General features: G+C 43.8%; 1 protein-coding gene and 1 long non-coding RNA gene across 6 annotated transcripts; both read right to left on the reverse strand.

Annotated features, from left to right (window-relative positions):
* Positions 1 to 25,806, reverse strand: LOC112247634 (rho family-interacting cell polarization regulator 1). 3 transcript variants are annotated; one of them, XM_024416443.2, is made up of 5 exons: positions 25,549 to 25,806; positions 23,301 to 23,505; positions 4,191 to 4,247; positions 2,525 to 2,929; positions 1 to 1,358 (listed from the first exon to the last, which is right to left on the reverse strand). In XM_024416443.2, exons 1-5 carry the CDS (start codon positions 25,552 to 25,554, stop codon positions 16 to 18), a joined length of 2,016 nt encoding a protein of 671 aa, XP_024272211.2. In that variant the 5' UTR covers positions 25,555 to 25,806; the 3' UTR covers positions 1 to 15. The 3 variants fall into 3 exon arrangements, with proteins under 3 accessions (XP_024272211.2, XP_042181119.1, XP_042181120.1); XM_042325185.1 differs by lacking the exons at positions 23,301 to 23,505; positions 25,549 to 25,806 and adding exons at positions 8,286 to 8,480; positions 8,757 to 9,117; XM_042325186.1 differs by lacking the exons at positions 23,301 to 23,505; positions 25,549 to 25,806 and adding an exon at positions 7,199 to 7,583.
* Positions 13,427 to 17,202, reverse strand: LOC112247633. 3 transcript variants are annotated; one of them, XR_002953099.2, is made up of 4 exons: positions 16,508 to 17,202; positions 16,288 to 16,401; positions 16,095 to 16,142; positions 13,427 to 14,746 (listed from the first exon to the last, which is right to left on the reverse strand). It is a non-coding gene; the product is annotated as an uncharacterized LOC112247633 (long non-coding RNA). The 3 variants fall into 3 exon arrangements; XR_002953097.2 differs by lacking the exon at positions 16,288 to 16,401 and having other exon boundaries at positions 13,428 to 14,746; XR_006083862.1 differs by having other exon boundaries at positions 13,428 to 14,746; positions 16,288 to 17,202.
* Positions 25,807 to 26,374: the final 568 nt, after the last annotated feature.

Raw genomic sequence — 26,374 nt, forward strand, 5'->3', positions numbered from 1 at the left:
TTTTATTACATTTGTTTATTGGTGTTTTGTATTCTTGGCAGTGGGTCCAGGCCAAGGCCGGACTGTCTCCTGAACTCGCCGTTTAACAGATCCGGAGATTGGAGGGATGAGAGAGTGGGCAGAAACGGTTAAGGTAGGAGAGGTTGGGGCAGGGCTGGTTAAGGTAGGAGAGGTTGAGGCAGGAATTTTTAAGGTAGGGGAGGTTGGGGCAGGGCTGGTTAAGTCAGGGGAGGTTGAGGCAGGGCTGGTTTGTGATGGCTGGGTGGAATGGGTTGTGATTACCGGTAATGGGAATGGGGAAAATAAGAAATCAAAGTGTGGTGCAGTAGGTGATATTAATGTGAGGGGACTGGACATGGAGGCTGATGGTGTTCCCAGAGGAAGGGTGGGGGAGGCACTGACAGTTCTTGAACTCACAGGCGTCTGGTGTTCTAGGGCGACTGACCCAGAGACAGAGAGCTGCCGAAGCGCCTCCCCTTCCCCCAGGCGATCCTTCTCCATCTTGAGGCGCTCCCTCTCCACCTGCAGGCGCTCTGTCTCCACCCTCAAGCGCTCTCTATCCAGCTGGAGCCGGTTCTTCTCCACATCCAGGTGTGCCTTCTGTGTTTCATGTGCTTTTTCTAATAAATCATAAAGAGCTTGGTGGATGTGCTGGGCGGTCTGTGTAACATGGATTTGTTGCGTTTGTGTCTCCAGGATTTGTTGGAGCAGATTGGCTTGGGGGCCTTGTGGTGTCCAGCCAGACGTGATGGGTTGGGGTGTAGAGTCAGAGTGGATGGAGTGAGCTGGTGCAGGACAGGAGGTGATGGGTTGGGGAGCAAAGCCAGAGTGGATGGAATGAGCTGGTGCAGGACAGGAGGTGATGGGTTGGGGAGCAAAGCCAGAGTGGATGGAATGAGCTGGTGCAGGACAGGAGGTAATGGGTTGGGGAGCAAAGCCAGAGTGGATGGAATGAGCTGGTGCAGGACAGGAGGTGATGGGTTGGGGAGCAAAGCCAGAGTGGATGGAATGAGCTGGTGCAGGACAGGAGGTGATGGGTTGGGGTGCGGTGCCAGAGAGTGCATCTGCATTGCTTGCTATTTGGGGTTTCAGGCTGGGTATCTGTAAAGCACTTTGTGACAACTGCTGATGTAAAAAGGGCTTTATAAAATAAATTTGATTCATTGATTGAGAGTGGATTGAGTGAGCTGGTGCAGGACGGGAGGTGATGGGTTGGGGTGGCACTGTTGGTGCTGGCCAAGGTGTTGATGGTGAGGTGGAGGGTAGCTCCTCCATGGTGACAGAGGGTAAAGCTGCCTCCACAGTTCCCTCTGCTGCTGGTGGGGGACCAGAGCTGGAGATTTCTCCCTGAGAGAGACCTGGACAAGACGATTCGGTCAATATTATTTAAGATATTTTATATTATTTATCACTTCTTGTTGAAATTATTTATTTTAAATTGTCATGTTTTCCGTTGGTAAACCATTGTGACATTATGTTTTTTAATTCAAAAAAAGAATACACTTAAATTATTCCTGGAGTGTGTTCTGTCCTTTCCATTCATCAGGTACTCATTTAATACTGTCTTTATGGAATGTAATAAAGGTTGTGGCTCAGTGAAATGTAAACTTTGCTTTGCCTCATATAGGCGACTCATGAGACCACACAAACACATCTAAAGGGATAAAATAGTGAGGTTATTAATTACACTTTGGACGGTGTATCAATACAACCAGTCACTACAAAGATACAGGCGTCCTTCCTAACTCAGTTGCCGGAGAGGAAGGAAACTGATCAGGGATTTCACCATGAGGCCAATGGTGACTTTAAAAGCATTTATGAGCGTGGTCAGCAGGTAAGCTAGCGGTTAAGAGCTTTGGGGCAGTAACCGAAAGGTTGCCGTTTTGAATACCTGAGCTGAATTGGTGAAAAATCAGTTGATGTGCCCTTGAGTAAGGTACTTGACACTAATTGCTCCTGTGAGCCTCTCTGGATAAGAGCATTTTTCTAAATGACTAAAATTTTGTGAAAATGAAATACAAATTACCGCCCTCTGCTGGTGAATTGCTGTATGTGTAATAATACCATTAATTACATTGTCTAATTATGCCAGTTTCTATGTATTAAATGGGTCGCAGACTTAAATTAGCAGAGTTCCCTCTTTGGAACTTTGATGGATCTCGTGCAGTAGGCCTACATTCTGTCAATCTATGTAGAGCAAATCAACATTAAACCCCAATCAGAAGCAGGGTTTTTGAAATATACATTTCTTAATAATGAATGTAATTGATCTGGATATACACTTGCTTTGTAGCACATATGATAGGGCCAATCTACAAGAAGGCCTGGTTAAGGCAAATGTCAAGCAGCAACTTCAATTATTTTTTTTTAGATTACTTTTTTTTTAAAGTCCAATTTAAACCAAACAATACATAATTAAATATTGTATAATGTGAGGTATATTTCACTATGAAATATACTGTATATAGGCCTAATGTATAATATATTAGTATGATGTAATTATAATTACAATATTAGCACTCACCAAATCCCAAATCAACAGGCCCTACACCAGCTTCGGTCTCTGCCATTCGGGAGAAAAGTTGCTGCTCCAGGTCGGTCAGCGCCGGCACGGTGTTGGGCCCCCCACCAGTCTGGGTGGACCATGTCCGGATAGAAGAAACCTTTTGCTTGATTTGGCTCCTTATGAGATTGTATTTCTTCCGGACATCGTCACCACATCTCGCCACAGCCGAGGTCAAGGTCCCAGCGATGGTGTTCCAGGTTGCAGTCTTTGACCCCCGGGGGCGAATGTGGGCCTGGGCGCCGAAGAGGTCCTCCCAGTGCCCAAGTACCCCTGAAATAATAAGATCCTCATCTCCAGGGGTGAATCGGTGCCTCTTTTTTTCAGTTTCCTTCTCCATTCCTTTCGGTTTTCTTTTTCCTTTGTCTACATGTCAAATTGATATAAAATCAGCATCAGATTGAAGTTTATGATTAATTCCTAGGAAACAGGCTAAACTTTATGAACTTACTAGTGTTCTCCATTGTTGGTCACATTAAGAAACAGTTGCAACTGTGTGGTATTTAAACCATGAGGCCCAACAGGGTGTGCTATATTTATTTAACATTTATTCAATTAGGCAAGTCAGTTAAGAACAAATTCTTATTTACAATGACGGCCTACCAAAAGGCAAAAAGCCTCTGGCCATAATAATCCGATAGTTTGGGTCCTGAATGCTAATTAATAACTCAAGTTCATGCACCTAATATAGTGCACAATATGATTTACAATACTGCTCAGTCATAACAGGCATCTCTTGCAATGAAAGTCTACAGCAGAATGAGCCAGTAAACCCTCTCCAGAATGATAGTCTAGCTTCAATTTAGTCTGGATTTTTCACAGTAACTTTCTCAGAAATAATCCTGCTGCAACATGTTGAATAGACATTTCAACTGGTTGGTCCATTTGAGAGGTTGGTTCTGTTTCAGAGTTAATTGTCTGATACATTTCAGACAACATTTCACTGGAGACTTTTGGGCACCCGAGTGGCGCAGAGGTCTAAGGCACAAAACCACATTGCTAGAGGTGTCACTACAGACCCTGGTTCGAATCCAGGCTGTATCCGCACAATTGGCCGGGTTAGGGTTAGGCCGTCGTTGTAAATAAGAGTTGGTTCTTGACTGACTTGCCTAGATAAAGGTTAAAAAAACATTTTCATCCAATGATTCCTGTGGAATCTAACAAGTGCATTTCAATTTATCATGGACCTACATAACACAACATAAGGTTGGACACTACTACTCAATTATGTGTTTTTTTTTGTGCTGGGATTTTCACACTCAACAGTTGACACCTTGTTGAGTCCACGCCCCGATGAATTAAAGCTGTTCTCAGGGCAAAACGCAATATTTTGTTTCGTACACTCAGTGTATCTCTTGGACTGAGTCCAGCATGCAGGTTAATGCCATTAGCCTGACGGGTGTGCATGCGTCATAAAATCATGTGTTCTTTTTCATAACATAGTTAGAATCAAGGTATTGTTTGTCATTGGGTGTTGTTCTGCCCCCTGAAGCGAGGCAGGCAGGAGGAAACATTCTAAAAGGAAACTGCTGAGTGATGTCGGTTATCTACGTTGGTTTGAATTCTGTCCAGATTCTGAACTGTGGTTTAAATATGTTCTATGTGTGAGAAGAAAGAAAACACAGACCTTTGAGTAGTAAGACTTGGTGTTCTTCCCTGTTTTCTTTGAACTCTCCAGCCGGCCCTAAGTTGAAGACAAATATAACATGTTGATGGCAAATCAGGTGAGTAGGTTCCCCTTTTCATGACTCCAATTACATTACAGCGGAGCCGTTCCACGTCCCATTTGGCCCAGTGGGGAAAATGGCCCGATTCTCTGATGGTGCCCTGCGTTGCCCAAATGCTCTGTCTAAACGCAAATACACCTCAGTTGCGATGTAAGGTTTTGGAAACATTTGGAACTTAACATAAGCAAGACAATTTTTCTCAAATGACAAAATATATACTTACAGTACACAGTCTAGGAAAGCTGCACCTGGCTTTATTTAGAGAGATATGTGCGATGTATCCAGATATGTGGAATGGTCCAATGGAAATGTCAGCACAAGGTGAGAGAACGTCGTAGTGAAGGGTGAAAACAGCCGGATACAATTTCACTAAACTGTGCATAGTATGTATATTTTGTATTTTAAAGGTTATTTAAAATGACAGTTACATTAAAAGGTTTCCAAAAGCGTATTGCTATAGGATTAAAAAAACATTGAAAACAGGAGAATTAGCCTAATCAATTTACCTTAAAACTAGGTGTGCTGATTTCCCAGCTAGCGTATAATGTTCTGAGAACCATGTTTCTTAGAGCCTGGCGAGTGGTTTTTCATACAACCTTCCCACCATGTTCTGGGAATACTGCAGGATACCCATATAGCACAAAACATTCTGAGAACCATTTGTTTCTTGGGAATTTCAGTACTTCAGCATAACATTTCCTACAGTTCTCCTCATGGTTGTATTTAAAGCATGTGTCAAATTCATTCCACAGAGGGCCAGGTACCTGCCTTGTACTCGATTAACGAATTAAGGTCAGTAATTAGTAAGGAACTCTCCTCCCCTAGTTGTCTAAGTCTTAATTGAAAGGAAAAAAAAAAAAACAGCAGACACTAGGTCCTCCGAGAAATGAGTTTAACAGACCTGATTTAAAGTAATATTCTCAAATTGTTCAGAGAACGTTAAGAGACTACATTCTTCTGTGAGAATTTAAATACTTTAGCAGGTTTCCTCATGGTTTTGTTTACATTCATGCTCTCAGAACATTAAGAAAACTTTCCATAAAAACCACAAGAAAACATTAGTAACAGTCAAAGAACATTCTAAGGCTATTTAAAAACAAACATTTCTAAACTACTTCTGAGTTTAACGGCAGATGGCATCCAATGTTGTATTACCGCCCCCAACTGGGCTATAATATAAATCCATTATACTTTGTGATACATAATGGGGGAAAAATGAATATATAAAAGAAACACTAAAAAACATCCTGCCAACTAACCACACACTCATTCAAAACACACTAGCCCATTCTACTACTTCGACCCCATCTGCTCCTGCACCATGCCAACTAACCACACACTCATTCAAAACACACTAGCCCATTCCACTACTTCGACCCCATCTGCTCCTGCACCATGACAACGACCTGGGAGGACGGGACACCACCACTCAACACACCCTGGAACTCTTCTGAAGTCAAATCTCATATAGCCAAATACTTCTACACAGCTGCCACTACAACATTATTTTCTGTGATTTACATTCCATTTCTGTGGCACAGATGATAACCATTGCTATGAACGCTAGGAAACCAACCTTTCTGAAGCATATATCACTCATTGGCCAATCCCTCTGTGCTGGCACAGATCTACTACTCACAGGGATCCTCTTAGGATCCTTGACCCATCCTCCTCTACTTTCTTCACTGCCTCAGTATACAACACCTTCTGCACTTCTGACTCTAGCCACCTCAACCTGCCGCTCTCTCACCAGACACTTCTGACTCTAGCCACCTCAGACACTAGCCACCTCAACCTGACTCTCACCAGACACTTCTGCCAGCCACCTCAACCTGCCGCTCTCTCACCAGACACTTCACTCTCACCAGACACTTCTGACTCTAGCCACCTCAACCTGCCGCTCTCTCACCAGACACTTCTGACTCTAGCCACCTCAACCTGCCGCTCTCTCACCAGACACTTCTGATGACAAGCAACCAGGGCACTTCTACAGTTGTCACACAACTTTATCCACCGAAAGTACACAATCCTCCATCCCATTCCCTCATCTTGATTTGGGATCTCCCTCCTACAAACTGCTATGACATGACCATAAATGTTACACCTGAAACAGGGCAGTGGATTCAGCACAAAAGGCTCTAACAGGATAACTGATATATATCCTAACATAACTTTGTCAGGTAGAGACTCAAAAAGACTGACAGTGACTCCTGTTTCACCACCGGATCTGTGTCGCACCAAACACCAGGAATTTAAACTTTGATTGCTCCACCTCCACACTACCCCAGAAAATCACTACTTTCAATGGTGCCCCGTTCCTAAGAGCAAAGCAAGAAACAGATCTTGACCCAAGTTGAATGACGCGGACCGCCTGCTCCCTCTGGTCTTCACTGACTCAACTGCATCTAACTCCTTTCCCACCCACCCTGAAACCACAAATGGTTCTGCCATCTGTAAGGACGCACTTTCTCCCCAAAAAGTCACTCCTACTGGTCCAGACTCGTATTTATCATGTCCATTGACGCCAGGCTCTGTTTCCAACCTCTTCACCACACCTCACTTAACTCGCCCTCATTCACTTACATTTCACCTACAGAACTCAGTCTGGTGTACGGCTCACTCTGTTTGCACTTGACACCAAAATCCTCTTTGACACCCCATCTCCACCTTCCTCAAATTCAACCTCTGCTATTCTCTTCGACCTCTTCCTCCCCCCTCCATTCCTCTCCTTCCTCTTCAGATATCCACCTTTGTGTCCCTGTCCCAATAGTCCTCTTCTCCCGACTTGACTTGCAGCCCAGTGACATTCAGACGTAACTCCATGTCATAACCTCCGGGCAGCAACATTTTGGGAACATGAGCAGTGACCACACTGAAAAAAAAACAACAACCCCCCCCCAGACTCAACTCTTTTCTACTCGTGTCAGAAAACCTTCAGCTCTGCGCTTCTTTCGTCTCTGACCGCTGGACCTCATTCAACACACTTCCCGAATCTCCCATCAACAAAACTCTATCCTATCTTGTTAAGTGTGTTCAGGTGCGTTTGCCGCACCCACTAACTGACCACACCTGATCTTAATGAGTGATTATTTACTTTGAAATGGAGTCTGTTTGAATAGACTAAAATGAACAGAGCACTGGACTAATTCCGGGAATAGAGAGGAGAAGATCATAGGTTAGAGTCACATTCATGCGGTGCCATCATGATTAATACCCCTATGTCCTATCTGTGCTTGGAGATCACAACAGGTAACCCAAACTAAGCTAGCAGTGTGATTGAAATATCTTCTCAGAACGTCATTTAATTACCTTTAAATAACATTCGGAGAATGCAAATTATAGGTTAATAAAACATCCCATGACAACATTCTGGGAACCATAGTAAAACGTTCTCAGAACGTCCCTGCAATCTAGAACAGGCGGAATGTTCACTTCCATTCTCAGAACTTCCCTGCAATCTAGAACAGGCGGAATGTTCACTTCCATTCTCAGAACGTCCCTGCAATCTAGAACAGGCGGAATGTTCACTTCCATTCTCAGAACGTCCCTGCAATCTAGAACAGGCGGAATGTTCACTTCCATTCTCAGAACGTCCCTGCAATCTAGAACAGGCGGAATGTTCACTTCCGTTCTCAGAACGTCCCTGCAATCTAGAACAGGCGGAATGTTCACTTCCGTTCTCAGAACGTCCCTGCAATCTAGAACAGGCGGAATGTTCACTTCCGTTCTCAGAACGTCCCTGCAATCTAGAACAGGCGGAATGTTCACTTCCATTCTCAGAACATTTTTAGGAAACGTTTGGCTTTGTTCCCAGAACCAATGGGAAACCAAAAACGTACATTCACACAACTTCCAAGGAACCACATGTGCTAGCTGGTTTAAGAGCAGGTCCCTGCTGTTCATATAATCTTATTCAATATGATCTTAAAGGCAAAACTGATCCTACAAATGGCCCTACTAGCAGACTGTGAAATCAGGCGGTGCTCTGCTTTTACCATGATAGACAAATGTTTCAATCTCTTCCTCCTTTACTTCATCTTTAATGTTGACATTCAGCCCCAGTGTTTGACTGCAGTCTTCCTGCTTCACTGATGCCATCTCTGGAGCCTGCTGTTCACTCTGTTACAATCAGGACCCTCAGATTTAGGCAAGGTAAAGGAGAGCAGCAGGCAGGGTTTGTTTTCACCATCCTAAAATAAAAGACCAGACACGCATCCCAAGTAAAAAATATGAAATGACTACTATGTAATACAAATAGCTGCTATTAACTGGTATGTTGGATTTGAGAGGACATTCTCTGGTAATCTCTGATTATAAACATAAGACCAGGAAAAAAAAGTGTGAACACTGAAAATATTTGTATGCCTTCTATTTTAAGCATACTGTACATAACCCATACAACATGTAAATTAATCAATATTTTCTCTTTCCAGCCGTGCAATGGGCTGTGGATAGCCTGCACTCACCATGATATGAGCAAGCCTTAGCGACTGACATCAAGGCTCCTGTGTTGTTAACTAGCTACAGTAGCTAGTCGACAGAGATGCTGTATACTAAATTAGCTCAAATGCGTTCAATCAAAACAGAATCACAAAATTGCATTTAGCTCGTTATTCGTAAGCGAAATAAACGGTTTCTGAAGTATGGAAACGTCAAAAAAACTGACCATGAAGATCCAAAACAAAGAAACGCGGCAAAACTTCCTCATATGTCTTCTTCTGTCTTCATTAGTAACGTTTGGTGACCAACAGCAAGTGTTTACTGCCACCTAACGTCCGGGAGGGTAATGTGGGTTAATTACCAGTTCCGAATCATACCACCAGAGAGCAATAGTGATTTACACCTTATTACAACAAATCACATTTTAAGTCACAAGAGCCAGTGTCTTTAATACCAGTCTCCATTATACATTATATAGTTACTAGTTTGTTCATACAACCATTTGGACAGAAATTCTGACAGTATTGCTTTTCTTTTACAGAAGACAAAACATTAACCAAAGCAAAAGGTACAGAACATGTTCTTAAGCTCAGTTCATGTCAAAACATTAACCAAAGCAAAAGGTACAGAACATGTTCTTAAGCTCAGTTCATGTCAAAACATTAAACAATCAAATGTTTCCCTAATTAGTTCACTCAACACTTTTTCTATGAATTGTGCGTGTGTTGTGTTGCCTGGCTACCCAAACTCCTTGCTCGGACCAAACGCTACGCCAAGCTCACGGATCTCTGCAATGAGTCTGGATCAGACCTAGGAGTACCACCTGACAATTTCTAGACCGTATGATACTGATCGGTTAGAGTTCAGCCAATCGCTGACGACTATGTTTTGTTCAACACTCCATCATTTTGACGTCACCACAAACAAATGAAATGACGGCAGTCTCAGACTGAAGTACGTAGCGAACGACAGAGCAGCAGAAGAATTCAGTTTCAGTCATCGGGTAATGTGTTGTGTGTACCGGTGCAGTCCTTCACTCCTATCCCATTTGAACAGGGGATAAGGGGGGAAAAGGGCAGAAGGGTCCAGCAAAAGCAGAGGAACATTTGACCTGGCCCGAGTAAGAAAACAAGATATCACTTGTTGTATTTTATGACATTGTCTACTGACTGCCTTTTCGACCCTACCCTCTTTTCTATCCTACCCTCTTCCTAATGCTAAATCCTTCTCCCTTCTGTCTCCTCCCTTTTTATTTTTTTATTTTTATTTCACATTTATTTAACCAGGTAGGCTAGTTGAGAACAAGTTCTCATTTACAACTGCGACCTGGCCAAGATAAAGCATAGCAGTGTGAACAGACAACACAGAGTTACACATGGAGTAAACAATTAACAAGTCAATAACACAGTAGAAAAAAAAGGGGAGTCTATATACATTGTGTGCAAAAGGCATGAGGAGGTAGGCAAATAATTACAATTTTGCAGATTAATAACACTGGAGTGATAAATGATCAGATGGTCATGTACAGGTAGAAATATTGGTGTGCAAAAGAGCAGAAAAGTAAATAAATAAAAACAGTATGGGGATGAGGTAGGTAAAAATGGGTGGGCTATTTACCGATAGACTATGTACAGCTGCAGCGATCGGTTAACTGCTCAGATAGCAGATGTTTGAAGTTGGTGAGGGAGATAAAAGTCTCCAACTTCAGCGATTTATGCAATTCGTTCCAGTCACAGGCAGCAGAGAACTGGAACGAAAGGCGGCCAAATGAGGTGTTGGCTTTAGGGATGATCAGTGAGATACACCTGCTGGAGCGCGTGCTACGGATGGGTGTTGCCATCGTGACCAGTGAACTGAGATAAGGCGGAGCTTTACCTAGCATGGACTTGTAGATGACCTGGAGCCAGTGGGTCTGGTGACGAATATGTAGCGAGGGCCAGCCGACTAGAGCATACAAGTCGCAGTGGTGGGTGGTATAAGGTGCTTTAGTGACAAAACGGATGGCACTGTGATAAACTGCATCCAGTTTGCTGAGTAGAGTGTTGGAAGCAATTTTGTAGATGACATCGCCGAAGTCGAGGATCGGTAGGATAGTCAGTTTTACTAGGGTAAGTTTGGCGGCGTGAGTGAATGAGGCTTTGTTGCGGAATAGAAAGCCAATTCTTGATTTGATTTTCGATTGGAGATGAGTCTGGAAGGAGAGTTTACAGTCTAGCCAGACACCTAGGTACTTATAGATGTCCACATATTCAAGGTCGGAACCATCCAGGGTGGTGATGCTGGTCAGGCGTGCGGGTGCAGGCAGCGAACGGTTGAAAAGCATGCATTTGGTTTTACTAGCGTTTAAGAGCAGTTGGAGGCCACGGAAGGAGTGTTGTATGGCATTGAAGCTCGTTTGGAGGTTAGATAGCACAGTGTCCAAGGACGGGACGGAAGTATATAGAATGGTGTCGTCTGCGTAGAGGTGGATCAGGGAATCGCCCGCAGCAAGAGCAACATCATTGATATATACAGAGAAAAGAGTCGGCCCGAGGATTGAACCCTGTGGCACCCCCATAGAGACTGCCAGAGGACCGGACAGCATGCCCTCCGATTTGACACACTGAACTCTGTCTGCAAAGTAATTGGTGAACCAGGCAAGGCAGTCATCCGAAAAACCGAGGCTACTGAGTCTGCCGATAAGAATATGGTGATTGACAGAGTCGAAAGCCTTGGCAAGGTCGATGAAGACGGCTGCACAGTACTGTCTTTTATCGATGGCGGTTATGATATCGTTTAGTACCTTGAGCGTGGCTGAGGTGCACCCGTGACCGGCTCGGAAACCCGATTGCACAGCGGAGAAGGTACGGTGGGATTCGAGATGGTCAGTGACCTGTTTGTTGACTTGGCTTTCGAAGACCTTAGATAGGCAGGGCAGGATGGATATAGGTCTGTAACAGTTTGGGTCCAGGGTGTCTCCCCCTTTGAAGAGGGGGATGACTGCGGCAGCTTTCCAATCCTTGGGGATCTAAGATGATATGAAAGAGAGGTTGAACAGGCTGGTAATAGAACAAACTCTGAAGCTAGATGGGGGGCGATCAATTCACAAATGGTGTCCAGGGCACAGCTGGGAGCTGAGGGGGGTCGGTAGCAGGCGGCAACAGTGAGAGACTTATTTCTGGAGAGAGTAATTTTCTAAATTAGTAGTTCGAACTGTTTGGGTATGGACCTGGAAAGTATGACATTACTTTGCAGGCTCTCTCTGCAGTAAACTGCAACTCCTCCCCCTTTGTCAGTTCTATCTTGACGGAAAATGTTATAGTTGGGTATGGAAATCTCAGAATTTTTGGTGGCCTTCCTGAGCCAGGATTCAGACACGGCAAGGACATCAGGGTTAGCAGAGTGTGCTAAAGCAGTGAGTAAAACAAACTTAGGGAGGAGGCTTCTGATGTTGACATGCATGAAACCAAGGCTTTTTCGATCACAGAAGTCAAAAAATGAGGGTGCCTGGGGACATGCAGGGCCTGGGTTTACCTCCACATCACCCGCGGAACAGAGGAGGAGTAGAATGAGGGTGCGGCTAAAGGCTATCAAAACTGGTCGCCTAGAGCGTTGGGGACAGAGAATAAAAGGAGCAGATTTCTGGGCATGGTAGAATATATTCAGGGCATAATGCGCAGACAGGGGTATGGTGGGGTGCGGGTACAGCGGAAGTAAGCCCAGGCACTGGGTGATGATGAGAGGTTGTATCCCTGGACATGCTGGTTGTAATGGGTGAGGTCACCGCATGTGTGTGAGGTGGGACAAAGGAGGTATCAGGGGTATGAAGAGTGGAACTAGGGGCTCCATTGTAAACTAAAACAATGATAACTAACCTGAACAACAGTATACAAGGCATATTGACATTTGAGAGAGACATACAGTGAGGCATACAGTAATCACAGGTGTTGAATTGGGAGAGCTAGCTAAAACAGTAGCTAAAACAGTAGGTGAGACAACAACAGCTAATCAGCTAGCACAACAACGCGGCGATTCAGACGGTTAGCAGGCCTGTGCTAACAAGCTAACAGTTAGTAGGCCGGGGCTAAACAAGGTAGCAGTTAGAGGACCGGGCTAAACAAGGTAGCAGTTAGCGGACCGGGGCTAAACAAGCTAGCAGTTAGCAGGCCCTTTCCACATCCTTTGACTTCAACTGTCCCCTTTCCTCCCGGGCGGCCCGATCCTCCTCTCCCGCTCCGTGGCTGAGTGACTCACTACGTGCTTTGTTTATTTTTATTTCACCTTTATTTAACCAGGGAGGCCAGTCGAGAACAAGTTCTCATTTACAAATGCGACCTGGCCATGATAAAGCAAAGCAGTTCAACACAGAGTTACACATGGAATAAACAAACATACAGTCAATAACACAATAGAAAAGTGTATATACAGTGTGCGAAAATGAAGTAAGATAAGGGAGGTAAGGCAATAAGGCCATAGTGGCACAATAATTATAATTTAGCAATTAAACACTATAGTGATAGATGTGCAGAAGATGCAGAGTAGAGTGTTGGAGGCTATTTTATAAATGACATCGCCAAAGTCATATCAGTAGGATGGTCAGCATAAGTGAAGGATGCTTTGTTGCAAAATAGGAAGCCAATTCTAGATTTAATTTTGGATTGGAGATGTTTAATGTGAGTCTGGAAGGAGAGTTTACAGTCGAAACCAGACACCGAGGTATTTGTAGTTGTCCACATATTCTAAGTCAGAACCGCCCAGAGTAGTGATGCTAGACAGGCAGGCAGGTGCGGGCAGCGATCGGTTGAAGAGCAACAGAACAGTTGTGCGGAACTGGAAGAAAACGAAACATTCCGGAGGACCCATCATCCTTCCACTCTCTCCTCTCCGTGGCAAGTACGCAAAATTACATGTGAGCAATATGTATAGTGTAGTAAGTGTGAAGAGGCTGTAAGAAAACAAGTTAAACACTTGTTGTATTTTATTGCATTTGTTTATTGATGTTTGTTGATGTTTTTTATTCTTGGCAGTGGGTGTAGGCCAAGGCCGGACTGTCTCCTGAACTCACCGTTTAACAGATCCGGAGATTGGAGGGATGAGAGAGTGGGCAGAAACGGTTAAGGTAGGAGAGGTTGGGGCAGAGCTGGTTAAGGTAGGAGAGGTTGGGGCAGAGCTGGTTAAGGTAGGAGAGGTTGGGGCAGGAACGGTTAAGGTAGGAGAGGTTGGGGCAGAGCTGGTTAAGGTAGGAGAGGTTGAGGCAGGAATTTTTAAGGTAGGGGAGGTTGGGGCAGGGCTGGTTAAGGTAGGAGAGGTTGGGGCAGGGCTGGTTAAGGTAGAAGAGGTTGGGGCAGGGCTGGTTAAGGTAGGAGAGGTTGGGGGCAGGGCTGGTTAAGGTAGGAGGTTGGGGCAGGGCTGGTTAAGGTAGGAGAGGTTGGGGCAGGGCTGGTTAAGGTAGGAGAGGTTGGGGCAGGGCTGGTTAAGGTAGGAGAGGTTGGGGCAAGGCTGGTTAAGGTAGGAGAGGTTGGGGCAGAGCTGGTTAAGGTAGGAGAGGTTGGGGCAGAGCTGGTTAACGTAGGAGAGGTTGGGGCAGAGCTGGTTAAGGTAGGAGAGGTTGGGGCAGGGCTGGTTTGTGATGGCTGGGTGGAATGGGTTGTGATTACCGGTAATGGGAATGGGGAAAATAAGAAATCAAAGTGTGGTGCAGTAGGTGATATTAATGTGAAGGGACTGGACATGGAGGCTGATGGTGTTCCCAGAGGAAGGGTGGCTGAGGCACAAATCCTGTATGTCCAGGATTTGTTGGAGCAGATTGACTTGGGAGCCCTGTGGTGTCCAGCCAGATGTGATGGGTTGGGGTGTAGAGCCAGAGTGGATGGAGTGAGATGGTGCAGCACAGGAGGTGATGGATTGGGGTGGCACTGTTAGTGCTGGCCAAAGTGTTGATGGTGAGGGTAGCTCCTCCATGGGGGTAAAGCTGACTCCACAGTTCCCTCTGCTGCTGGTGGGGGACCAGAGTTGGAGATTTCTCCCTGAGAGAGACCTGGACAAGAGGATTCGGTCAATATTATTTCAGATATTTTATATTATTTATCACTTCTTGTTGAAATTATTTCCTTTAAAATGTCATGTTTTCTGTTAGTATGGCATTATGCTTTTTCATTAAAATAAAGAACACACACTGGTCTCTGATGAGTAGCCTTACACACGTTACACACGTCTGCAGCGATACGCAGCTAACAATGACTATACATTTATGGGCGGATCCGTTTGACTGAAACAAAAAAAATATCACAACATCCTGAATTGTTCTGAAATGTAATACACAAAAAAAATTCTGTTTGGGGAAGGATGTTTGGTATATTGGATTTTGTATGTAAAGACATTGTTCAAAATTTATAAAAATGTGGGGATGTGGCTGAACTTTTGGGCCCAGACCCAGGCCTCCTCTATGACACTATAATCTTCGGTCTGTAGATGCTACCAAGCAGGAAGTGATGTAATTTGAAGCTTTACTGCATGTTCTGTCATATGAGTCATATTTCGATTTCAAAAATAACCGTTTGATTAATAACATTGTAAACATGATGATCAAGAAGCTAAGATTTCAAATTGTATTTTTTTACAGAAAAGATATCGTGCATTTCTCGAAGCAGTAGGAAGCAGATTATTCAGTCAACCTTTTTATCCGTTCTTGATTATGGCAATATTATTTATCAAAGTGCAGATACTACTCTTGGACGCCATCTACCATAGCGCCCTTCGTTTTGTTACACGTGACAGTTTTGATACTCATCACAGTATATTAGCATAAACGTGACGTTTTATTTAACTAGGCAAGTCGGTTAAGAACAAATTCTTATTTACAATGACGGCCAAACCTGAACGACCCTGGGCCAATTGTGAGCAGCCCTATGGGAAGCTCAATCACAGCCGGTTGTGATACAGCCTGGATTCTGCGCCATTCGGGACCCCAACACCAGTCAAAACCTCTCAGAACAAGCCATGGTATTAAGAACAAGATAAAAACGAGCAATTTACGATTCACCACATGGCAGTTTCTTGTCATTGTTGCTAGCTATCTGGCCATCCAGAACAACAACCTTCTGCAAGCTTAGTTTTCGTGACGTTGTCAACTAACCCGTCTATATAAACAACGCTTTACGAGCTGAGCACAATGGTCTACCATTATAATGGTCTTACAGAACGTAAAATAAGGTCTTAGGCTATTAGTACATTTTTGGTTTTGTTGTTATTAAAAAACATTTAAGACAGTGACGTTTCCGAAATTTCTGGGGTTCTCTTTCAGATAGTGCGGGGTGCTAGGTCGGGCCTTTTGTTAAGTAAAGGAGGCTGGAGCACCACTGTGTGAGAAGAAAGGAGAAACATACCGTTGAGTAGTAAGATGTTCTGTTTTTCCGTCTCTTCTTTTAGCGGATCTATGGTGAAGAAGACAAATGTAAAATGGTTGATGGTAAATCAGGTGAGTAGCATGAGACATCATCTAGGTTACCTCTTTCAGGGAAACAGGAGCAAATAAACAGACACCTAATATGCGAGTAAAGCTGTTGTTTCACCACTCACCATAACATAAACTCCTGCGAGGTTCAAACAAAGATGGAATGAAACTCAAATCCACTGCACTTAAATTGCTGGCTAGAAGTTCCTTTAGCGAGGAGGTCAATTCAATTCAAGGGGCTTTATTGGCATGGGAAACATATGTTAACGTTGCCAAAGCAAGTGAGCTAGATAAATATACAAAAGTGAAATAAAACAAAAAATGAACAGTAAACATTACACTCACAGAAGTTCTCCTAAGTCTCTAGATATGAGAGTCCCAGTCCTCAATAGTGGTCTGAGTTCAACATCCTGGTCCTCCTGTGCATGCCCACACACCTCTCCCATTGTACTGTATGTACCGTGGGGTCCAAATTGATTGGATCCCTTGATAAAGATGAGCAACAACAACAAAAAACGTTAAAATAGATCATACAAATGCAGAGTTATATTGTATGCTCTGTTTAACAAGTCATACAATAAATACATCTAAAACAGATAAGAGTCAACATTATTGAATCCCCTGTTTTCAATAGTCCAGCACCCTCCTCACCTTTCCCGACACCGAGCCCTTCTTCTAAAAATATTTTATGAGATTGGAGAACAAAATTAGGAGGAATCTTAAGACCATTCCTCCATACAGAATCTTTACAGATCCTTGATATCCTTCGTCTGAGCTTATAGACTGACAGCCTTCTTCAATTCAAACCACAGCTTTCCGATGGGGTCCAGAGACTGAGAAAGCCATCGCAAAATGTTGATTTTTCAGGTTTTATTTGTCACATGCACAAGTACAGTGAAATGCTTAACATTAACTTGCAAGCCCTTCCCAACAGCGCAGTACTCAAAATCAAAACATGGGGCGGCAGGGTAGCCTAGTGGTTAGAGCGTAGAGGCGGCAGGGTAGCCTAGTGGTTAGAGCGTAGAGGCGGCAGGGTAGCCTAGTGGTTAGAGGCGGCAGGGTAGCCTAGCGGTTAGAGGCGGCAGGGTAGCCTAGTGGTTAGAGTGTAGAGGTGGCAGGGTAGCCTAGTGGTTAGAGCGTTGGACTAGTAACCGGAAGGTTGCAAGTTCAAACCCCCGAGCTGACAAGGTACAAAATCTGTCGTTCTGCCCTTGAACACTGTTCCTAGGCCGTCATTGAAAATAAGATTTTGTTCTTAACTGACTTGCCTAGTTAAATAAAGGTAAAATATAACAAAAACGCAATGTAAGCTACACTACATGATCAAAAGTATGTGGACGCCTCTCAAATTAGTGGATTCGTTTATTTCAGCCACACCTGTTGCTGACAGGTGTAAAGAAAAATCTGCAATCTCCACAGACAAACATTAGCAAAAGAATGGCCTTGCTGAAAAGCTCAGTGAAAAAATGTTATTAGGCTCTAAAGATGTTACTGAATGATGTATCAATGCATTTCTAGCAAATATTGATACGATAAAGAGGCAGGAATATGTTTAGTGTAAATTGTCACATGACCAGAGCTGTTTACTTCCTGGTTGCACCATGAGAAGAAGATGGTTGTGTCAAAGCTCCCAAACAAAAGGTTTGGTCACTTGACATTGATGTACCTAATGAAAGCACTTCAGATGCAATGAGGATAAATCGCTTTGATTAATTAATGGCCTCAGTTCATGTTGTTGACAACACAAAGATCACTGACGACACACTTTGTCTCTGAGCTCAATCAGTCATACAAAGTCATGCCATTTCAGGAATGGCTGTCAGTGGATGAGAGCATGATCCGATACTATGGCTGGCATGGATGTAAGCAATTCATAAGTGGGCTGGGATATACAAGAATGGTGATGACTGCATAGGGTAAATGTTAATTCAGTATACATCACATTATCTCACCTAGTATTCCATGAACATTAAAAAAAATAATGATTATTTCAAACGGTCACTAATGATTTTGATATTTTCATGTCTGGGAAAATGTGGGATTTAACACCCATGAGTTTGGAATGAGATGTTCGACGAGCAGATGTCCATATACTTTTGGCCTTGTATTGAATATACAGGATCAGTAATGGCTCAGAGAGTTTCTGCTCTATTGCTCTGAGTAGGAACTATCAGTCAGGAGAAATGAAAGACCTTTCCCTTGTAGTTTACTGCTGCTCTCTCCACTCCGTCAGGCTGGGTCATTCCCCCATGTCCCTGATACATGCTGGAGCTCCCTGTTAGGCCATTCCCTCATGTCCCTGATACATGCTGGAGCTCCCTGTTAGGCCATTCCCTCATGTCCCTGCTACATGCTGGAGCTCCCTGTTAGGCCATTCCCTCATGTCCCTGCTACATGCTGGAGCTCCCTGTTAGGCCATTCCCTCATGTCCCTGATCCATGCTGGTTGGGCTCCTCGTCCTCTGTGCGTAGCGGTCAATAACAGCTTGGAGGGACGCCATCCTCGGCAGACAGGGTCAAAGTTGGGACGGTGTAGGTACCTCTCCATGTCTTCGACAGTGTTAGAGAGGAGCTTCCTGCCTCTTCATGTCTTCGATAGTGTGAGAGAGGAGCTTCCTGCCTCTCCATGTCTTTGACAGTGTTAGAGAGGAGCTTCCTGCCTCTCCATGTCTTTGACAGTGTTAGAGAGGAGCTTCCTGCCTCTCCATGTCTTTGACAGTGTTAGAGAGGAGCTTCCTGCCTCTTCATGTCTTCGACAGTGTTAGAGAGGAGCTTCCTGCCTCTCCATGTCTTTGACAGTGTGAGAGAGGAGCTTCCTGCCTCTTCATGTCTTCGACAGTGTGAGAGAGGAGCTTCCTGCCTCTCCATGTCTTCGACAGTGTGAGAGAGGAGCTTCCTGCATCATCATAATTCTCTCTCTGTCTCTGTGTAGTTGAGTTCGGATCTGTACGGGCCCTTCCGGACAAGTCAGTTAAATTACACATACCCGAGACCCAATCAAATCAGATCCGAACCAGACCTGTAACATTATTCAGAATTCTGGATCCAGATCTGCTCATGTCCCGGATCGGATCGGTTCTCGGGTATTCCGGGTACGGGTGGATTCGTGAAGACCTCTTGTTCAGATTATGTTTTGAAGCACGTCAAGCAGGAATATGGCTTCTGTCCTAGGTGTGTATTCTCTGGTGGCGTATTAAGTTACTCAGGCTAAAGTAATTCTGCCCGCAGACAGAACAGTGGAAAGGTTTCTCTCCTGTGTGCACTCTCTGGTGACTGATTAATTCAGATGTTGTAATGAAACTCTTCCCACAATCGGAGCAGGAGTAAGGTTTCTCTCCAGTGTGTCTTTTCTGGTGACGCCGCATGTTACCATGTTGAGAAAAACTGTCTCCACAATCGGAGCAGGAGTAAGGTTTCTCTCCAGAATGTGTTCGCTGGTGTTGTTTAAAGTTACTTATAAGGGAGAAACACTTTCCACAGTCAGAGCAGGAGTAAGGTCTCTCCCCTGTGTGAACTCCCCGGTGAGTGGTTAAATGAGTTGAGGTCCTGAAGCACTTCCCACAGACAGAGCAGGAATAAGGCTTCTCTCCAGTATGTTTCCGCAGGTGTCTTTCAAGATATGATGGGAATGGGAAGCTCTTCTCACAGTGTGGGCAGTGGTTAGACTCCTTAGCTTTGCTTTCTACACTGTGTTGCGCTCTGGACGTTTCAACTTCAACCTTAAGTTCAGCGTAGTCAGGTCCTTCTCCTGTGTAAATGACAACAGAAAAACAAGTCATTTACAACAAGCAAGTCATTTGCCTAATTTATAACTCAAGTTCATGCACCTAATATAGTGCACAATATGATTTACAATACTGCTCAGTCATAACAGGCATCTCTTGCTATGGGAGTGTACAGCAAAATGAGGCAGTAAACCCTCTCCAGAATGATAGTCTAGCTTCTATTTAGTCTGGATTTTTCACAGTAACTTTCTCAGAAATAATCCTGCTGCAACATGTTGAATAGACATTTCAACTGGTTGGTCCTTTTGAGAGGTTGGTTCTGTTTCCCAGTTAGATATCCGGTACATTTCAGACAACCTTTCACCGGAGAAGATTATGGCCAGCTCTCCTCCGATGGTTCAGTTTAGTCCCGCCTCTTCCTATACTCAAACTACACACACCTTGCAGCCGCCAGGGTTGCGTTTTTAATACAAACTCAGTCTGTTGAGATTTATTTAAAGTAGAATACTCGAGGTGTAATTTCAAAATTTGGTAGTGCATCGGCAGTGTCACTCAATTAACCCACGTCAGCTGACATGTTTTAGATTGCTAGGTAAGGTAGTCTAGCCAGATATCTAAACCTTGTAGTAACCATCACCAAATTACAGACCGCGCACACAGGGCATGCGCTCAGGGGCCCTGACCTCCAGGGGGGGCCACATCACTTTTGGTAGTCACTCTCACACAGATATAATAGAAACATGTGCAGAATTGAAGGAAATTAGCTTTAGAACTCCTACATTTTGGGCCTCCAGAGTGGCGAGCGGTCTAAGTTACCAGAGGCGTCAATACAGACCCTGTTTCGATCCCGGGCTGTATCACAACCAGGCCGTGATCGGGAGTCCCCTAGGGCGGCGTACAATTGGCCCCAGCGTTGTCCGGGTTAGCGGAGGGTCTGGCCGGGATGCAACGTCAACAGTGAAGAGACGACTTCGGGATGCTGGCCTTCTAGGCAGAGTTGCAAAGACAAAGCCATATCTCAGACTGGCCAATAAAAAGAAAAGATTAAGATGGACGAAAGAACAGACACTGGACAGAGGAACTCTGCCTAGAAAGCCAGCGTCCCGGAGTCGCCTCTTCACTGTTGACGTTGAGACTGGTGTTTTGCAGGTACTATTTAATGAAGCTGCCAGTTGAGGACTCGTGAGGCATCTGTTTCTCAAACTAGACACTCTAATGTACTTGTCCTCTTGCTCAGTTGTGCACCGGGGCCTCCCACAACTCTTTCTATTCTGGTTAGAGACAGTTTGCCAGGTTCTGTGAAGGGAGTAGTACACAGCGTTGTACAAGATCTTCAGTTTCTTGGCAATTTCTTGCATGGAATAGCCTTCATTTCTCAGAACAAGAATAGACTGACAAGTTTCAGAAGAAAGTTATTTGTTTCTGGCCATTTTGAGCCTGTAATCGAACCCACAAATGCTGATGCGCCAGATACTCAACTAGTCGAAAGAAGGCCAGTTTTATTGCTTCTTTAGTTAGCACAACAGTTTTCAGCTGAGCTAACATAATTACAAAATGTTTTTCTAATGATCAACTGGCCTTATAAAAATAATAAACTTGGATTAGCTAACACAACGTGCCATTGGAACACAGGAGTGATAGTTGATAATGGGCCTCTCTGTACTTCTGTAGATATTCCATTTTTAAAAATCAGCCGTTTCCAGCTACAATAGTCATTTACAACATTAACATTGTCCGCAATGTATTTCTGATCAATTTGGTTGTTATTTTAATGGACAAAATGTTTTGCTTTCCTTTCAAATACAAGGAAATTTCTAAGTGGCCCCAAACTTTTGAATATTTTGCCCACCTAGGGCCCCCAAAAGGCTAGAGGCGGCACTGGTTCCCTTGAGTCCTGAGGAATAAAAACAATGGGTTACGAGCTTAGCACAATTGTCCACCTCTATCATGGGCCTACATAGCCGTAAAATAAGGTGCTAGACCATTATTCAATTGGCGGGGGGGGTGCATACCCCAGTGACAGGTGAATGCCATTAGCCTGATGGGTGTGCATGTATCATACTCCCCGAAACGAGGCATTCTAAAATAAAATTTTAGAATGCCTCGTTGGTTTGAATTCTGTCCAGAATCGGAACTGTGGTTTAAATATGTTCTATGTGTGAGAAGAAAGAAAACACAGACCTTTGAGTTGTAAGACTTGGTGTTCTTCCGTCTCTTCTTTGAACTCTCCAGCCGGCCCTAAGTTGAAGAATAGGGATGTGACTTATTTGTATTTATTTATTTAAAGGTTTAAACAGTTTTTTTTAAGGTTTAAAAGATACGGCAAACATAATAAAATGGCATGTATTCATCAGGCAAAAGGGTCCAGCATATGAAAACTAAGGCAATGCAGTTCAGTCTACCGCAGTCATCGCTACTCCATCCCCGGGTCTCACGGCGTGTCCTTCTCAGATTTGCATTCCACCACCTTCTCCTTTAACTTCTCAAAATATCGCCACCATACAGGACTTCGCTGCTGTCACTGGCCTTTCTCTGACATTTTTCCAACTGTTAACAACGATGACGTAGTGGTGGAGAGACAACTACAAAATAATAGATTCCCTTGCACGTCAACTCTCAGTGTCAACTCCCATTTCTAAGTGCCAAGATTCGAGTCAGCTAGAATCCAAAGCGAGTTAGCAAGGGACTGAGAGAGAGGGTAAGGGAACAGTATAGGTAGGTCAGCCACCAACAGATAAGAGTCAGAACTGTTCACTAGGACTATCTATCGGTAATCAAGATCTGTCTCTCACAATTTCAGTAAAACAGGATCCGAACATCAATGAATACATTAGGATATTCTACATGCAACAGATCGAAGACTGAACACACACTCACATTAGCGAAGAGAAAGAGCAGGTGAGCCAGAGTGAGGGAGAGAGAGGAGGGGTCAGGCAGGCCAGCATGAGGGAGAGAGGGGGGCAGGCAGGCCAGCCTGAGGGAGAGAGAGGAGGGGGTAGGCAGGCCAGCCTGAGGGAGAGAGAGGAGGGGGCAGGCAGGCCAGCGTGAGGGAGAGAGAGGAGGTTGTGTGATAACTGCACGGTGATCTACATTTTGTGTCCATTTTTTCGAAACATTAACAATCCCAATGTTGTTCAAACGTTACACGTCAAGTGAAGGAGACAAATGTAAAATGTTGATGGTAAATCAGGTGAGTAGCATGAGACATCACCTAGGTTACCTCTTTCAGGGAAACAGGAGCCTTAAGCCTTGTCAGTTCACCTGGACCTAAAGTCACACAGATTAGATGTGCTGATCTAGGATCAGGTCTCCCCATCCATATAATCTGATTCATTATGATCTAAAAGGCTAAACTGATCCTACATCAGCACTCCTACAGTTCTACTCTGAGACTGTGAAAACGTCTTTTTTTACCATGATACACAAATGTTTCAATCTCTTCCTCCTTTACTTCATCTTTAATGTTGACATTCAGCCCCAGTGTTTGACTGCAGTCTTCCTGCTTCACTGATGCCATCTCTGGAGCCTGCTGTTCACTCTGGACTTTACTGTTACAATCAGGACCCTCAGATTTAGGCGCGGTAAAGGAGAGCGGCAGGCAGGGTTTGTTCTCACTATCCTAAAATAAAAGATCAGACACACATCCCAAGGAAAAATATGAATGAAATGTATGACTATTATGTAAAACACTTAACTGCTATTAGCTGGTATGGTGGACTTGAGAGGACATTTCTCTGGTCATCTCTGATTATAAACATTATATGCATATCAGAAAAGTGTGAATGCTGAACAGATTGCATCGGCTTGCATTTCAGGGTTAGGGCTTCAGGCTTACTGTACACAAGCTCTTCAAGGTGGCTTACAGCTGGTCCTTGTATTGGGTTCTCAGCAGATGTTAAGGAGGACAGCTGGCTCCATATGAACTACAATCCCAACAATGTTTTAACATTTAGAAATGTTATTCATCCTCGCTAGCGATACGGTTTTGGAAATGTTTGGAACTTAACTGAAATAAATAACATTTCAAATACAAAAGATACTCTTACTGTGAGCAGTTTAGCAAAGTTGTACCTGGCTTCAGCTTCGACACATCCTCTCACCTTGTGCTCGCATTTGGACCATTCCATTCCACATTTCTGTCTGGATTGCATGCGTTTTTCAAAATAACCCTAACCTAAACTGCATACAGGAAGTGTGATTTTTGTATTTAAAGAATTATTTCTCGCTTATATGAAAATGAAGTTCCAAAACGTATTTGCTTTTAGCATTTTGTGCAGCATCGGGTCTGTTGTCTCATAAGGCTAAAGGCTAACGTATCATTATAAACAGAGCATTTTGTGCAGCATCGGGTCTGTTGTCTCATAAGGCTAAAGGGGACATCTAGGTGTTTTTTACAAACACTAGAGTCACTGTCAATTGTATTGGTTTTCACAAAAAAAAAACATCCGTGGGAAGCCAGAAGTGAAATACAATTCTATTATAAGTTACTGTGCTGGTGGGAAGGACGGTTGGTCATTATGACGGGGAGAATTTATTACAAAATATCTAAAGGATTGTATTATTAAACAGTTTCCAAATGTGGGTCTGTTTTAGACCCTCTTCCTCTCTGCTTACCTCATATGAAAATAAAAGTCCTACTAGCGAGACACATTTGGACTAAAACATGATTACATGTGGGAACTTGTATGTCATAAAGGTAAGAAGAGATAAAGTGGTTCTACAACAGACCCATGCTTGGAAAGTCTGTTTAATAAGATAGGATCCTTTAGATAAAAACAGCAGCTTCCCACCCTGCATCCCACCCTGCTTCCCACCCTGCTTCCCACCCTGCATCCCACCCTGCATCCCACCCTGCATCCCACCCTGCATCCCACCCTGCATCCCACCCTGCATCCCACTGCTGGCTTGCTTCTGAAGCTAAGCAGGGTTGGTCCCTGGATGGGAGACCAGATGCTGCTGGAAGTGTTGTTTGGAGGCTCAGGAAGAGGCACCTTTTCCTCTGGTCTAAAAAAATATTCCAATGCCCCAGGGCAGTGACACTGCCCTGTGTAGGGTGCCGTCTTTCAGATGGGACGTTAAACTGGTGTCACTAAAGATCCCATAGCACTTATTGTAGGGGTGTTAACCCTGGAGTCCTGGCTAAATTCCCAATCTGGACCTCATACTATCATGGTCACCTAATCATCCCCAGCTAACAATTAGCTCATTCATCCCCCTCCTCTCCCCTGTAACTATTCCCCAGGTCGTTGCTGTAAATGAGAATGTGATCTCAGTCTACTTACCTGGAATATATATATATATATATATAAAAAACTATATATATATATATATATATATTATATCATATATTGTATCAAATTCCCCCCTCTCATAATGACCAACCGTCCTGCCCAACAGCACAATAACTTGAAATAAAATTGTATTTAACCTCTGGCTTCCCACAGACGTTTTTTGTGCAAACCAATACAATTGACAGTGACTAGTGTACTAATACACCCGCGTTACTAAACAGACCTAAGAGACGTCCAATGACTCAACGTAAAGATATGGCATTTGAGTCATGATTGAGGGTTAACTGTACACAACCCATACAATATGTACATTGATTAATACATTATTAACTTTCCAGCAGTGTAGTGGGTTACGGATAGCTGGCACTCACCATCATGATTTGAGCAAACCTTCAGAGATTGACATCAATAAATGCTCCTGACTGTATTTGCTAACTAGCTACCGTTAGTAGTTATGAGAAATGATGTACACTAAATGAACTCAATCAAAACAAAATCATAAAAGTGCATGAAGTTGAGTTGCAGACTAGATGACGCTCGTTATTTGTACGCTAGCTAAAGGTTTCTGAAGTATACAAAATATGCACTTGAAGACACTAAACAAAGAAGCAAGGTAAAACTTCCTCATTGCTCTTCTTTGGTCTTCATTAAGGGTATTTGGTGACCAACTGCAAGTGTTTACTGCCACCTAATGTCCGGGAGGGTAATGTGGGTAAATTGCCAGTTCCGAATCTTCCACCAGAGGGCAATACTGATTTACACCTTATTACAACTACAGACCAATTGTCTTTTGAGTTGTGTTAATTCTGCATTAAAAATGTTATAGAGTTATTTCAATAATTTCAAACACTGTTATCAACGTTTCACTCTGCTATTCTTTGTATAATAAAATGTAATTTCCGGTTTATTTTTTACTTGAAATGAAAGACTATGGGTTCCCGAGTGGCGCAGCGGTCTAAGGCACTGCATCTCAGTACTAGAGATGTCATGACAGACACCCTGGTTCAAATCCAGGCTGTATCACAACCAGCTGTGATTGGTAGTCCCATAGGGTGGTGCACAATTGGCCCAGTGTTGTCTGGGTTTGGCCGTCATTGTAAATAAGAATTTGTGCTTAACTGACTTGCCTAGTTAAATAAAGGTTAAAAAAAAAAGGGTGACCTCATTTCTGCCTACAATTAATGCTTTTTTTACTCA

This window comes from Oncorhynchus tshawytscha, linkage group LG08 (assembly GCF_018296145.1).
Source record: "Oncorhynchus tshawytscha isolate Ot180627B linkage group LG08, Otsh_v2.0, whole genome shotgun sequence".
Classification (NCBI taxonomy): domain Eukaryota; kingdom Metazoa; phylum Chordata; class Actinopteri; order Salmoniformes; family Salmonidae; genus Oncorhynchus; species Oncorhynchus tshawytscha.